The sequence below is a fragment of the Misgurnus anguillicaudatus genome, chromosome 11 (assembly GCF_027580225.2).
Source record: "Misgurnus anguillicaudatus chromosome 11, ASM2758022v2, whole genome shotgun sequence".
NCBI classification, from domain to species: Eukaryota; Metazoa; Chordata; class Actinopteri; order Cypriniformes; family Cobitidae; genus Misgurnus; species Misgurnus anguillicaudatus.
In genome coordinates this window covers 37,061,338-37,077,760 of record NC_073347.2, presented here as the reverse complement: position 1 = coordinate 37,077,760, position 16,423 = coordinate 37,061,338, and the positions used below count along the sequence as shown (strand labels likewise).

At 34.8% G+C, this 16,423-nt stretch overlaps 1 protein-coding gene across 1 annotated transcript in view; it reads right to left on the bottom strand.

Annotated features, from left to right (window-relative positions):
• The window catches only part of eys (eyes shut homolog), a 255,595-nt gene that overhangs the window by 177,500 nt on the left and 61,672 nt on the right, over positions 1 to 16,423 (bottom strand). The window contains exons 12-16 of the mRNA XM_073873603.1: positions 4,749 to 4,982; positions 4,501 to 4,623; positions 4,123 to 4,236; positions 931 to 1,044; positions 581 to 694 (exon numbers count right to left, since the gene is read on the bottom strand). Of these exons, the coding sequence (XP_073729704.1) occupies positions 581 to 694; positions 931 to 1,044; positions 4,123 to 4,236; positions 4,501 to 4,623; positions 4,749 to 4,982 (699 nt within the window). The remainder of the gene's footprint in view (positions 1 to 580; positions 695 to 930; positions 1,045 to 4,122; positions 4,237 to 4,500; positions 4,624 to 4,748; positions 4,983 to 16,423) is intronic.

Here is a 16,423-nt window from a genome sequence, read left to right as displayed (position 1 = left end):
AATGATTTATTTGATGACATATAAACAACGATAAAAACTTGAATTTCACCGCAGGTTAACATCAACCTAAATTGAAAAAGCATGCATGCGGGGGTGAAAATCAGGCACTATAACTGGAGGGACCCATAAATGTAGATGTTTAAGTTAATACCCACTATGGATATAAAAATATAATGATTCAAGGGTTCAAGCTGTCATACTACTAGTTTTTTAGCAGGCTACATAAAGCGAGGACTTCAAGAGCAAGCGGATGTTCAGCCAGCCAGTGGCCTTGGCAACAAAGAGGTAATCTTTTATGGCAAGCGCCCACTTACCTGCCTTTCAGCAAGGATTACGGCAAACATTACAGCACATAAATAATATTCATGAGGGAAGCTGAAAAGGTTGATAATGGGTGCCAATCTCTCAATTAAATGCATTTTATTTATTTATGTGTTCCTTATTTTGATTGTTTCATTGCTTGTGGACAGTGAAGCGATCTGTCTGTGGCATGAGTTCAGACAGGTGAGAGGAATGTTCTCTAAAGTTAATTAACTTTGCTTTTCTTCACCCTTTACCTCAGTCCTTCAGTCTTCATTACCTTTAAATGGAGCCGCACATCGGCAGTAGTAATTACCCGGCCGGTCAATGCAGGTGCCTCCATTCTTACAGGGATATGAGACGCACTCATCGACATCCAGTGAGCACTCAGGACCTTACACAATATAAAGAAAACTTTTCATCTACTGTATGCTAATGGAAACACCTTTCTGTCTATGGAAATCTATCTATTTACACACACACACACACACAAACACACACACACACACACACACACACACACACACACACACACACACACACACACACACACACACACACACACACACACACACACACACACACACCATGATAATAATAACACAAGACATCTGATAAGGTCACACCCACCAGTAAAACCTATAGGGCAGATGCATTTAAATCCATCTGAGAGGTCCAAACATGTGCCGTCATTCCTGCAAGGTAAGGACTGGCATTCATCTATGTTGATTTCACATAAATTGCCTGAGAAATGAGAATAAGAGGTGTCGTAGAAATTCCCATGCCAACCAATTATAAGCAGATGTTTCCAACGCACAAAGAATTGGGAATAAAAGTACAAACAAATCTAAAATCCTTTTTAAGCCATGGAGCAAGACAGTCCCTGGTCCACAATGAAAGCACATGAATTTGCATTTTGTTGGACTGGAGGTTCCCAAAATACACACTGAGCTTGAGTTGACTCATACTACCAAATGAGCTCATTTCATTTCCAATCTGTATGAACAAGAAATTAAGTGGAAATAACTTCACTTAAATAAGAGATTTAATGAGGTTGCATGAGAACTAAAAGGGCCCTTTTTGGTAAGCTAAACAGATGACAAACCCAATGATCACATCTCTTAAAGGTGTATTTTTTATCTTATAATAAAACATTTCTAGTCTAATTATATCCGTAGGTTAATTTTACAAGGAGTGCAAAATACTAAAGCTGTGTGGCCTTTTAAAACAATGCTCTTTTGTTTAAGCAATCTAGCATGTCAGCTCCTGGCAATTTTAATGGTGTGAGGCCTTTCCAAGACAAAAGGCATATACAGCAGATATGAAAGTCTATTTAATGCTGCTAATGCACACTCATTTACCTGGAAGTCTCTTAAATGTTACATAAACTGATTTAAAGTTTTAGCATCACTTTTAGCAGCAACATATTTTATTTTATTTAGTTATTTTATTTAATTAATGCCAATTTCCTGTATTTTCTCACTGTATTCTAATAGAGATTGAAAATTATTATTTATGGTCACATTACCATTGCAAAAACAACTAATTTAATGGTGACATTGTGATTTAAGACTTTTGCACAGTACTGTATTTCTACTATAGTGGGGCGGCTAAGCACAGATTTTCATCAGAATCTATCCTTTAGCGATAAAAGCATGACATTTGGTATGAAGGCTCACAAACTGGGTCTGATCAGATTTAGGACCATAGGAGCTCAAAATTGCCCCTGGGGGCCATGGCGGCCATTTTGAAAAATATGGATTTTGTAATGGGAAAATTAATTAAATGCTGCCAGAAACAAAAAAAGGAATAACACACTTCACCATAAATACATGTAAATATGAACACACTCACATAGAAGGTCTATAAACTTTAAAATATAAGATATGTTTTAAAAAAATGAAAATGGCTGCCAAATATGGATTTTATTATGTCATAATGGATAGATGACAAAAAATAAACAATTAAAAAAGATGCACATTGGATCATTAATCAAACCAGTTCATTTTTAAACAAAAGGGAAAAGAGGTTATTATGATATATATCAGAAATTATGTACTTTTAAAATGTATATTTAAATATTTAATATTAAATTGTGTGCATATACTATGCATATGCATCATTTTTACTTGGTAGTTTGTCAGTGAGTCCTTCTTATTCAGTCAGTAGGTTTCATCTTGTGGTGGCCACAGTTAAATATTATTCTCTTTAAAATCTAGGGAACTGGTGGGATGTTTTACTCTTGACTACAAGTAAGATAAAGGCAAAGTCTGTTGAATGTGTTTCTCACTGCAAACATTATTTGCAAGTGGTTTAGTAGGTAGGCCTGGAATGGAATTTTAGAATCGTATGTGTTATGTAAGGGATAATGTAGAGGCAGCCGGTAGTTATTGGGAAATAAGCCCCGACAGTGTGATCAGGACCCGACGCGAAGCGGAGGGTCTTGTATCACACTGAAGGGGCTTATTTCCCAATAACTACCGGCTGCCTCTACATTATCCCGCTTATTACACGGCTACTTGCCACATAAGAAAAAAAACTGGACATGAATATGAATTTTAAACATTTTATTGGCATATTTGTTTTAAATTAACATTTTTATCCTTCCGCGAAACTTTGCACAGATGCATAAAATGACCGTAATACCTTATTAAGATCCTCTGCTTCATACTGTCTCCATTTTTTCTCTTTTAGCCAGTCTTTGAGAAGTTTTAATGCCCATTCTGTATTTTTTTGTGTGTTGGCTTGGTAGCTGTCATGCTCTATTTTGTCAAGTTCAGTCTCAGTAAGCTGTCTGTGTCTTGTCGTGGTTGTCGAGTGTTTGTCACAAGATGGCGCCAGACAGACAGTAATCTTTATTGATCTTTATTGGCGCGGAGCGATTTTACTCGTGCAAGTAGTCTGGCTATGCGTTATTATTTTGGAGCGGTTATTATTTGAAAAGAACGAACCTGCAAATGTCTCAACTGACCAATCAGAATCAAGCATTCCAGAGCGCCGTGTAATAAGTTATTATAGTGTTATGTGTTAATATTCAAAGATCAGCTGCTAAAGACTTGAACTACTGGTTCTTTGTTCGGTTTCTTGTTATGCAGGACTACATTAAAAAGACAAAAACAATAATAAAACTTAATCCTAATGAGCCGGCACCTTGCTGTGGTGGATTAGCTTGCGTGTCTCTTTCCATGTCAGCTGTTTAAAAACAGTTGAACTTTTTGTATCACCATTGGTGAATTGCTAGAGACCAGACAAAGATCAGCTCTTAATCACTTATAATTTTGATCACAACATGTAATTCATTAACCCATGTATAGTTATATTTAGTATTACAGGAGGAAATTTTAAAACATATCTTATATTTTAAAGTTTAAATTTTGAAAGTGTGCTCATATTTACATGCATTTATGGTGAAATGTGTTATTTTGCTTTTTATGTTTCTGGCAGCTTTTAATTCATTTTCCCATTACAAAATCCTTATTTGGCCATGGTCCTAAATCCTCTTTGTGAGCCTTCCTACAAAATGTTATGCTTTTATCACAAAGTGATTGTTTTTTACACATAACTGCCCAACTAATAATACATTTCTATATTTCTTTTTATTTCTGTTTTTTCAATAACTCTATTAAATGACTCTTGGTTGTCACAGGTTTGATAGTTCACAGTTTGTTTCTAAATGACATTAAGCTGTAAGTCACATGCTTACGAACCTAACTCATGAGATCCAGTCAGCATTAGCCAATCCTTCTCATCTCTGACTCATTTAATTATCTTAGACAATTTGTCTCCCAAGTTAAACTCTGACAGCAGGGAAGAATTGTGTACCTGTGGATCCGGCAGGGCAGAGACATCTGAAGGTGTTCAACTCATCAAAGCAGAAAGCGCCGTTCTGACAGGGTTGACTAAGACACTCATTTACTTCAATCTCACAGTTATTACCTTGAAAAGAACAGGAAAGGTTCACTTCATCAGGGATTTCCTCGCAAATACGGTGCCCGCGATGCCCTTTCAAATACAATGTGATAGTTTAATGTAGCTTAGGAAATTCCCCCTGATAAGCAGATGGTAAACTAATGTCTTACATTACAGTGACAGATTGAAGGCCACAGACCTTTCAAACACGGCTCTACGGAGGGGAATCGTGTGTCAGAAAAGCGGCCGATGGAAAAATTGCTTTTGGAAAATTGGTTTTGGTGAACTTACCGACAAACCCAGGTGCACAGAAACAGTCATAGCCGTCGATACCATCTTTGCAGATACTGAGCACACCACAGGGCTTATCCAAACACTCGTCAATATTTTCTTCACAGAAGCGTCCTCTTAACCCTGGCGGCGGATAAAACCGGGTCGGGGTTAAACGCACGCATTAGCGGAGGTGTGGAAAGGATGTCCGACAGGCAGACGAACCGAGAGGAATCGTCAAGAGAAGGCATCAAAGAAATCAAACTTACCGGGCAAAAATTCACACAGAAACCCCTGAGGAACATCCACGCACTTTGATCCGTGATGGCACAGTCCGTCTACGCATCGACTGATGGACGCTTCGCACAAACGTCCCGTATAGCCGTGGTGACACGTGCACTTAAAACTGCCGTCCTGTTCTTCACACATAGATGTGCCCTTAGCGTCACACGTGTTGGAGGTGCAGCCCTCAGCTGGCATTGAGCAGTCGTGTCCCGTGAACCCTGACAACAGGAGAAAGAGTTTGATGTGAGCCCAGATCACCGCAGACACATCGCTTTAGTTCTTATCTGTCGAATGCCAAATGCAAACACTTTGTACTTCAAGAAGTGCCACACAAATCATAAACACAAATGCCAGCCAATTAACATACAATGGATTGTACATTTCAACTGCACTTCATTGTCTTCCCTCTTTTAAGAGGATTTATGTACTCATGAGAGCTATATTATGTAATGCATTCAAATGGAAGCAGCTGCAACTTTCCAGGCCCATGCACCAAATATGGCAAAAAAAAAAAATACATTTCTCTGGCCAAAAAAAGTTTTAAATATATGCTAAATACATTTTGTACTAGGTAATGCTTAATTAAATATATTTAGTTTTACCCTTCATATATTAACATATTTTAAAATGTATTTCAGTGGCAACAAATACATTTATAATTTTACAAACCATACAGCAAAAAATATTTTTCCTGGCCAAAATATAAAAGTTTGTATAAAATATATATGTATAAAATAATAAGTATATTTTTGCAGTTAAAAATAAATGGAATTTTAACCTTTTGTTGTTAACAGGTTTGTAACATACAGTACAACATACAGTATAAAATTTAAGTGAATTTTTTGCTTAAAAGCGATGTGAATATAAATGCTTTAAAATATATTTATTTTTACAATATATATTAAAATACCCAAAAAATATATTGGCAATTTTTTAAAAATATATTTAACATTAAAAAGACTTTCTTACTTGGTGTTTTTAACATTAAAAAATTAAGTGACTAAGTGGCTAAATAAATTTGCCAATGGTGTAAGAAAAAAATCTTTAACCTTTTTCTTAAACACTTAATTCAATAGGCAGACCTTTTTGCTTGTAAGTCATTTTTTTGCAGTGTGACAAAAGCTCATGCAAATTCAAGATTTTGCACACTATAAGTAAAATACACTACCACATTACACAACAACTACTACAGTACATGCGTTTTCATTCCTAAAGCTAAAAACAAGCAAGTATTAAAATAAGCAGATTGCATTAATGTGTGTATCACAATGATAAAACTGAAATCCTTTATTTAGTCCAGTTAGTCAAAACTGTAATGTTGACAGAAGTTTTACATGTTTTCCACATCTACACAGGACTACAATCAAGTATATACTCCAGATAACAGCAAAATCCTAGAGGCATGGATGAATCATACCAATAAACCTTATCAAACTCACACCAAACCTCACCAGTAAAAGGGTTTACTCAGAAATGTAAATCTCTGTGGTGCTGTATAGGAACCGTATTTCATCAAGTGGATATTTGCAATAAGTCTGTCCTCTCATTCAGCAGTGGGGGCATTTGTTTCGACAGAACTCATCCACAGATGTGACAGCATTGAAATGGTTCTTATCTAAGAGCGCCAGGAGATAAAAAGCACAATAGCTGAAGCGATGCCGAGGTCATGAGCCGAGAACACGTCTAGTTATTACGGATCCAATCAGACGGCATGTAATTGTCTACAGTAAAACTGAAAGAGGACGCTTTGGTTTACATTAGCAAATAATTAAAGCTCTTGCTATTGTTATTTATAACCCAAATATACAATAAAGGAATAGTTCACTGAAAATGAAAATTCACTCATACTTTACTCATCCTCATGTCATTCAGCTGAACACAAACCAAGAATTTTATATGAAAATGATTTACGTTAACAACAGCATTTCTTGACATGGATGCACAACACAATCGTTTTCTATTTTACAAACACACCTGAGTTGTTTAGCTTCAGAAGTCATATATTAACCCACTTTAAGGATGACTGCTTTTAAGAGCTTAACCATGTTGAGCTTCATATACAGTAAGAAGATAACACAATAACAACAAATGAATTGTTTGTGTTCAGCTGAAGAACAGAAGTCTGGGATAGCATGAGGGTGAGTAAATTATCATATTTCTTTAAAGAATGTACTAGAACTTTTTAGAAAAAACACATTTCTCACACAAATGTATAGATACAACTGCTATGGTAAGGCAAGACAATCATGTCTCTTTCAAAGGAGTCAAAGACTAAAGCAATGAGCAGTCTGTTAAGAGAGAGCAATGACATTGAGAGGACAGAGCCGTGAATCTTTCAGCATAATCAATGTGATGTCCAAAGTGTCACATTCCTCTTTCAGAGCTTCTGTTGTCTCTCTGATGTCAGTTTGCCGTATACATGTAGCCTGTCAGAAAGAAATAATGCGCAAAAATGGGCCTAGCTGTCACTGGGGCAGTACCTTTTCAAAAAGTACACATTTGCTATTTATATTAGTTCATATTATTACCTTTATTATTAGGTACAGGTATATTTCTATCAAAAGACAAAAATTCATTCTATGGGTACATTTTTTCCTTCATTTTTTCTTTTATGACAAAAAATCATTATTAAAGATTAGATATTATGTAAAGATCATGTTTCATGAAGATATTTTGTAATTTTCCTATCATAAATACTTGCAGAGTGTAGTTTAATTAACTTGTGCTTGTACACAGACAAGTCGACGCATGCACATTGCGACAAAATGCAGTTCATCTTCTGGGCTACTATGTATATGCGGGATCTACGAATACAATGTAGACAGGGTTTCAAAAACCTGGCGGTGTGCGTACAGTATGCGCGTATCTTCTGATGACAAAAATTGCATCACATGCACTGTATGTGGACCCTCGCATACTGTACACGTAAAAATAGCCTTAAGTCTCAATTAAAAAAGTTACTCCTATGACTCATTTTGGCTTCAAATGCATACATATCTCACTGACTCACTGATGGTGAGGGACCATTTCTGACAGTGTACAAAATTAAATGACAACTGCAGCTACATCTGTACTGGCAATAAAGACTGGACAATCTTTGTAAGAAAATGATAAAAAATGATACTGGACCACAGAGCACAATGCAAAAAATGACTTTCTTACTTAGTATTTTTGTCTTGTTTTCAGCACAAGTTTTTTAGACAAAAAATATAAAATTTAAGTGAATTTGTGACTGAGAAAAATCTGCCAATGGGGAAAGAAAAAATCCTAAAATAAGTTTACTTTTTTCTTAAACACTAATTTCAAGAAAAATTCATTGTGAATACATTCCATTGGCAGTTTTTTTTTTTTTTGCTCGTTTTAAGCACAAATTGACTTACATTTTATGTTTTTTGTCTAAACACTAAACTTATTGTCGAAGGTCATTTTGATTATCAAGAAAATGCCTCTTGGTTTAAGAATTTTTAGATACTTGTACTGAAACCAAGACAAAAATAATTTTTGCAGTGCAGAAATAAGTTTAAATACTAATCTAATTTACATTCATGTTGCATCCAGTATACTGTACTGTACTGTATGGTTTTATAAAGAAGTATTAGATGACAATATATTGAGTTCTCACCGGTGTAATATTGAAGTATTCTACTGAATGGTTCTAGTAAAATCAACACAAATGAAACAATTGTTGTCATACAGTAAGATTACACAGTAACCTTAATGAAGATAGCAAATCTCAGCTAACTGTAAGACAAATGTACTGAGTAAAGTAAATTCAACTTTACATGGTGTTCAAAGCAACTTTACAGAGAAAAAATATTGCCTTAGAAGTCAGTAAGTGAGTGAGCTAAAAGCAAGAAAAACTTTTAATTGCATACGTTGGTGTCTTGGCAGATCTAAGAACAGTTTGTGACATGGTTGAGATCTTGTTTAAAACTCTAGAGGTGAAACTCTCTCTTTATCTAAGAAGCATGAAAACTTCAGCACAGGTCTCAAACTGACCTCCATTTCTTCTTATCGCTTTCTGGTAGATGTTTTATCAAAATCCTTCTTATGCAACCTTATTTAGATCGGACACTGAAAGGTATCTTCTAGTAATACAAGGGACACCAAACCAACACCAATGAAGTAGTGCAGACAGTGAGGTCCACTCACATTATACAGACTAAATCTGCCTCAAAAGTTATCCTGACACACTAAATGGAAAGCGGTCACGTCTATTCTGTGTGACGGGTGCCAGTAGTTGGTATTTATTGCTCTAAACAGGAAATGTGAGCTACAGTAGTGACAGTGACTGCTGGGATACATAAACAAAGCAGCGCTCGCATAGCATAGCAGTCTCACACAAATCTTGCTCACCACAGATGAGTTTGTGATATATCTGTAATGTCGTACCTTTTATAAAATATTCACGTATTGGAATGAGAGATGGAAACAATGAGATGTGTTTTGTGTGTTCTCTCTTGACTTCATGGCTTCCTGACTTTCATTACTATCTGTAATGTCGTACCTTTTATAAAATATTCACGTATTGGAATGAGAGATGGAAACAATGAGACGTGTTTTGTGTGTTCTCTCTTGACTTCATGGCTTCCTGACTTTCATTACTCTTATTGTGCTGAATCGGCCAAATAAAGGTGACAGTGACTTACTTTAGCCAACCGTGCAGAAACACATCGAAAACAGATCCTATAGCTTTAGTGAACAAAAAAAGTTTGAAATCTTCAAAACACTTTACTTGATACACTCATTTACCAACTAAATGTTGAAAAAGCAGAATGATACTTTGGTAATGCAATACTGCAGAGTAAGTTTTTTGCTAAAAATTAATGTAATATGGCAATTTTAATAGAGAAATAAGACTTACATCTACAACAGTGTAATACAGTATCTCTCATTCCCTTTTTTAACAACTATCATGGGTTTCCTTTTATCATCTTTGTTATTACTCCATATAAACCTCTGGTGAAGAGTAGAACACCGTGTCCACAGAAAGTCCAAAGAGGATAAAGAGGCTTTACAGAATCTAAAATTAAATAAACCTAAAAAAATACACTGCAAAAAATGATTTTCAAGAAAAAAAATCTTAGAATTTTTGTCTTGTTTTCAGTAAAATATCTAAACATTCTTAAATTAAGATGCTTTTTCTTGATGAGCGGGGCGACCCAGGAGAGTAGGTCTAGTTTTTGGACCAAAAGTATCAAGTTTGGGTGGTTTTGTGCATAAAACAAGCAAAAAAAAAAAAAAAAAAAAAAATCTGCCAATGGGGTAAGCAAAAAAATCTTGAACATTTTTTTTCTTAAACACTAAATTCAAGAAAAATTTGCTTACCCCATTGGCAGATTTTTTTCAATATTTTTGGTCTAAAAACTAAACTTATTTTCTTGGGTTATTTTGCTCATTGAGAAAAAGCATCTTAATTTAAGATTTTTTTTATATTTTTCTGAAAACAAGACAAAAATACTAAGAAAATGTTTTCTTGAAAATAAAAAAATGACTTTGTTACTTAGTATCTTTGTCTTGTTTTCAGCAGAAATATCTAAAACTTCTTAAATCAAGATGAATTTTCTTGATAAGCAAACTGACCCAAGAAAATAAATCTAATGAATTTGTGCTTAAAACAAGCAAAAAAAAAAAAAAAAAAAACTGCCAATGGGGTTAGAATTTTTTTTTGAATTAAGTTTAAGATCAAGATTTTTTTCTTACCCCATCGGCATATTTATTTATTTATTTAGCTAGCTAGTTTTAAGTACAAATTCACTTAAATGTGATGTTTTTTTTTTGTCTAAAAACTAGTGATTTAATTTTAATAGTGACTTTTTAAATGTTTGTACTGAAAACAAGATAAAAATACTAAGTAAGAAAGTCCTTTTTTCTAGTGAAAAAACAACATTATTTCAGTGCACACTGATACATTAATATAAATATTTGCATTTTAAATTTTACTATGAATGATGCAACTCTGTGTTAACAGCTACATTTCTCTGAGAGATAAGCTTAGCTTATTTTTAGGTCTTTATGTTCCTTCATCTAAACCAGACATTATAGAAAATCTAAATAAATATTGTTTACATGCAGCACTTAGCACTGAATCCCTCTCTGGACAGATATATGTAAAGCCTCTCTTGCTAGATTAATTCACGCCAAATCATCTGTGTATTAGCTGTAAGTGCAGTGATTCTACTCTATTACAGAAGATGTCCTTAATACCTACATCTGAATGTCTCTGTGTAAATACAGCATACCAGTCTTCTGTAAACATCAAACCCCTGCTGGTACTGTAGAATAAATGAGCTGAAATAGACAGACAGCCCTTCTAATCACTGGATTTACAGATTGTTGATGTGAAAACACCTAACACACATTTATTTCACTGTTAGAGACTCGCACCCGTGTCAGAATTTCTTTTTTAATATTAAGGGGTAATAATGATTTTCATGAGCATGTTTTTCCTGTGGTGGCCATTTATGTCAAATACATCAATCAGATCAATACATTGTAATAAGTCTTCCATGTAAAAAAATTACAACGTGACATTTAAAATCAATTTTACATCTAATACAAATCTAGCTGTGAACAACACAAAATACATCATCACGCCACATGTTAGGGTAACTCACCACAACTTTGAAAGAAGGAAATTAGAAGCTTTTAAGATTTGGATTGAAACAAGCAACATGTGCCTGAACAACACTGGAGCCATCTTAAAATCTGTCACGTGATTGAAATGTCACATGACTACACAATGAATTCAGATAAATGATAATAATTTCCAAAAACCCAGTCGATCAAAACACTAAAATCAACTTGATGTCACAGAATGATCACATATTTAAAGTTAAACAAAGCACTTAAATGTTTTCCAAATTAAGCCTTTTAACTTTCCACTGTCTATACAAAAAACTTAACACAGTTGAAGCTTGAACAACACTCAACACAACTTTTCCTTAGTAAAAGTCATGTCTTGCATGTAGTGTTGTGTATTTTAAAGGTGACAAAATAATATTTATTGCCAAGCGATATATTTTCTTTAACATAATTCACTTTCCAAGGACTACAGAGAACGGCAGGTTTGCACTACAGTCCTCTACTTCTCGGATATACAGAATGAGTCAATATAAGAGTTTTTGACTACACCAAAAAAATGTGTTTTTGTCTCCATGCCTTTGAGACGCTGTTTCATCCTGGAGTCAAATTAATCTGGCGTGAACTTTCCAGACAACGTCAGCTGGTGCACAATGTGCTTAGTGTACAATTATGTACCCAACACAAGTTATAAGGTTACTAACTGGAAGTACAAAACAGTAACCATACAACACCAGTAATGGACAGTTGTAGCCTACATTAAAATGTACAGTTTTCTGTCTACAGTAAATAACAAACATGCACCACAACAATTTTTTGTCCGATATTTTAATTATTTGTTGTCACTATCTGTTGCATTTTTGCCCCAAGCCCCTGTTAATCGTTGACCCTCTTTTGCACTTTCATAAGCGCCACCATTTCATTGTCACGGTAATGGTCAAATTTCTGCCCTCCCTGGATAAATGAACGTGTTGTTATCGCTAAAAGGAAACGTCCAGCGGGAACACCAGTTCAAGGGATAAACCACGTAGCACAAGATCTCTGACTACTGATGTGTGTTGACTAAAAACAATGTCAATCTTTAGTTTCACGCGGCCTCTGGAGACAAAGTCAACTCAACAGCTCTCACTATAAAACACTCACTACAACCATCATGATTTTAACAGCTGTCGAGCCACAAAGCTGTCCACGTGTGGGCTGAAGAGGTGCGAAACATCTCATCACTGGACGCTTGGGCAGTTTGAAACCATTCTCTGCAATGATGAATCACTTTTCACCATCTGCCAGCCTAAAGAAAAAATCTGTATTTGCCAGGAGAACGCTACCTGCCCGACAGCATAGTGCCACCTGTACGTTCAAGGGAGACGAAATAAAGCCTATCACTGTTTGGGCAAAGCCCTTAAGCTTCACGCGGGATACATATATAAAAAAACTGCATTAAAGAGAATGTTACATGACTTTATGTTTTCAAAATTGTGGTTGCTTTTTGAGACATGACCAGAAGAAATGGTTTGTTTTCTGGGGAAGCTTCGACCTCAACATCAGTGCCAAACATCACAAACGCTTGCAGCTAAAGGGAGATCAAACTTATTTTGAGCTTTTTGTTCTATTTTCTTCCTCTGGATTTAAAATGTACATTGTGTTAACGTGACAGGTTGTGATGTGGCAATGTATTTTAGTACATTGATGATGCGTCAGCATAGGCGTCATGCCCATTCAAACTGAGGGTGGGACATGCCCCCTCTGATTTTGCAATACACTGCAAAAAAATGATTTTCAAGAAAAAAAAATCTTAGTATTTTTGTCTTGTTTTCACTAAAAATATTTCAAACTTCTTAAATAAAGATGCTTTTTCTTGATAAGCAAAACAACACAAGAATATAAGTATAGTTTTTAGAACAAAAATGTCAAATTTAAGTGATTTTGTGCAAAAAAACAAGCAAAAAAAATCTGCCAATGGGGTAAGCGAATTTCTCTTGAATTTTTCTTGAATTTAGTGTTTCAGAAAAAAATCAATATTTTTTCAGTATACTTAAATTTGATATTTTTGTTTTAAAAACTAGACCTATTTTCTTGGGTCCTTTTGCTCCTCAAGAAAAAGCATCAATTTTTAGAAATTTTACTGAAAACAAGACAAAAATACTAAGAAATGTTTTTCTTGAACTTCATTTTTGCAGTGGATGAAATGGATTTTGCATGCAACCTTAAAAATTATTGAAGCATCTTTTTATCTGTTACTTTATTTTATATTCATGAGACTGCATGTTGTTATCCAATGATAATATGTTTTGCTTAATTATTAATAACAGCGTGAGGCATTCATGGATCACAAGCGTTTGATTTTATGGGAGTGTAAATGCATTGCGTTTTTCCAACGATGCTTTCAGGGATAGATTTCCAGAAGACTTTTCCATCTCTTCAAATACTGTACTGTCATATTTTAACCATAACAGTTCTATTTTACTTTTGTTTTAATCAAATATTCATTTTATTAAGTAATGCTGTTGCCTGGAACTATTAGACCTTCTTCTCAAAAAGTCCACACCCATTAAAGTTGCATTTTGCAAAACGATAAATAGGGAGAAAGACAAGCTGAAAGAGGGGATTTCAATAAATTAAAAATAGCATTTTTACTAGAACTATTAAAACATTTTACTACTGAAAAAAAAATGTATTTTCCTATAGATATTTTTCTAATTTTTCTTGAACATCTGTGATGAAAATCACACTAAGTTCCTTACAGTGCGTTCTGGGATAGTCATAGTCTTCCCATTAGAGAATACAAGTGATGTTACTTTTGATTTTAGCCAAAACTGGATATATTATGGCCATTTTCTGCTTAAAGACAAAGTCTGGCAGCTTGAATACTGCAGGTCTTGGAAAAAAGCCTCTGACTCCAAACCTGTTGGCGTGAAAACAAAATGTCCACTTTACCTTTCCACTGCAGCTCAAATCTGGGCAAAAGTGAAAGTATTTTTCAGTTTAATTTTGAAACAGTATACATGCACAGATGATCTTTTTTATTATTATTTATAAAGATAGAAGCTAAACAGAATTGAAAGAAACATGCAGGCCTCAAGTTTTCTGCCACCAGAAATGCTTTCCATTGCATTATCACGCTAGAAAATGACTATCATTAGCTCTGTCACAGGCCACGGCGGCAGGGTGCCCGTGACTAATGCTGGACCATCAGCACTATCGGTGTGGGCAAATTCTCATCATTCTTCAAACTGACCATGGAACCATTTTCTACCTCTCCCCATGTCATAAAATCTGACAATTATTCTGACTTCATTAATAATGCATAGCAGTCCTCGCCTGCAATCAAGGTTTAATCAGCAACGTGTCTCACAGGTAGACCGTCGACTGAGCCAAGAAATTATTGGCAAATTGTAAGGATTTATTTCCCCCCTCGACTTAATGACATAAATGACTCGGGGTAATTTAGTTGGTTTAACAAGCAGGACGATGTTATCAAACCCAAGAGCTGTTGGGATAGGCGGCTGCTGCCATGGAAACAATGTGATTAATCAGCCTTATTGATTTTCCGCCACATTCAGATTCAATCGGCCAGCAAAACAAAAGCAAACAAAACACATAGCTAGCTAACTAACTAAATAAATACAACGATGAGAAACCGATTAAATGACGTTTTAATCTAAATAGATTAGGTGATTTCGAAACAGGTTTGCTGAAAGTATTTTTGTCTAATTTTCCCTCCCATCTTAGCTTAATACGCAGAAACAAATACAAGCAAATCACACTTGAATGGATTTTTTTGAAGAAGTGTAAACATCGGCAGTATATAAAAAAATGTTGTACAGCTGTGCAATGAGAATAAAGCTATACGCTGTAAGAAAAGTGTTTGCACAGAGCAACTTATTACTAGTAAATATAACAAATTAAAGTTGAAATGACTTGTAATGGGACAAACACACCAAACGCAAATTCAACAATTTCCATTAGTAGATAACATACAAAGTCATTCAAAGACGTAAACTCACATGGGGCGATGCAAATGACGAAGATTGGTGGCGCGATTGCTGGGAAAACACGTGCTATTAATGAAAATATTTAATTCAAGCGAAAAATTTGCATGACACAACGTTAAATCCAGCAAGTAATCTAGAGCGATTAAAATGATGCTTTGCGTTTGGTGTGTACGCAGCATTAATTAAAGTTGATTATACATTTTTTACATGTTCTATGTCTATGTCTATGTCTGTTCAGTTCTATGTCTATTCTATTGTTTAAGCATACCGAACAGCAACATTGGTTCAGCCAATAGCTAGGGAGGAACAATTATGTTCAACCAACCAATAGAAAAAGAGGAGGGGAAGTGATCAGGAAACTTTAATTAACTTTAATTGGTGCTATTAGTGGTGCAGAAATTACACACTTCACCTTTACAAGGACAAACTTACATGGAAAGCATGTCTTAGTAAATGTTCTTCTTGGATCAGTAAGAATGAAAACTCTACTTTATTATTTAAATTAAAAAAAACATGAGATTGCAATAAATACAAACCTATTTTACAAGGTGACTGATCTGTATAAATTAATAAAATATCATACATACATGTAGGTGTGATTTGTTTTCAGCCCTGTGACGTTAAAATTAGGGATAAGGTTTCATTCCTGCTTTTCTTAGATAATCGTACGCGTTTATACAACTCATATCATACGAATTCATACAAAAGCACCACAACGTAAAATAAATATGTTTTAAAATAAATAAGAGATCATGTTGGAGATTCAATGAGGCAACAATGGTATCTCTACATGTTTACATCTAACACTGCATGAAAGATCTACCTATTATTTTCACAGATGATAAAATGGGTTCATTCATTCGAATGTAATGTTTAAGGTTCATCACTGCAACAGTGCTTTTATGATACCTGGATCTGCCTCATATCATACAGTACATATATAAAAGGGGTCTACATATAATAAAATTTACTGACTATTGCCACAGCTTCTCAACATAAAATATTAAACCAAATGCACTGTATTGAATATCAGCAGGGCTTTAAATGGGATTCTGGAAACCCAAAAGCCCTGGGAAATATGCCAT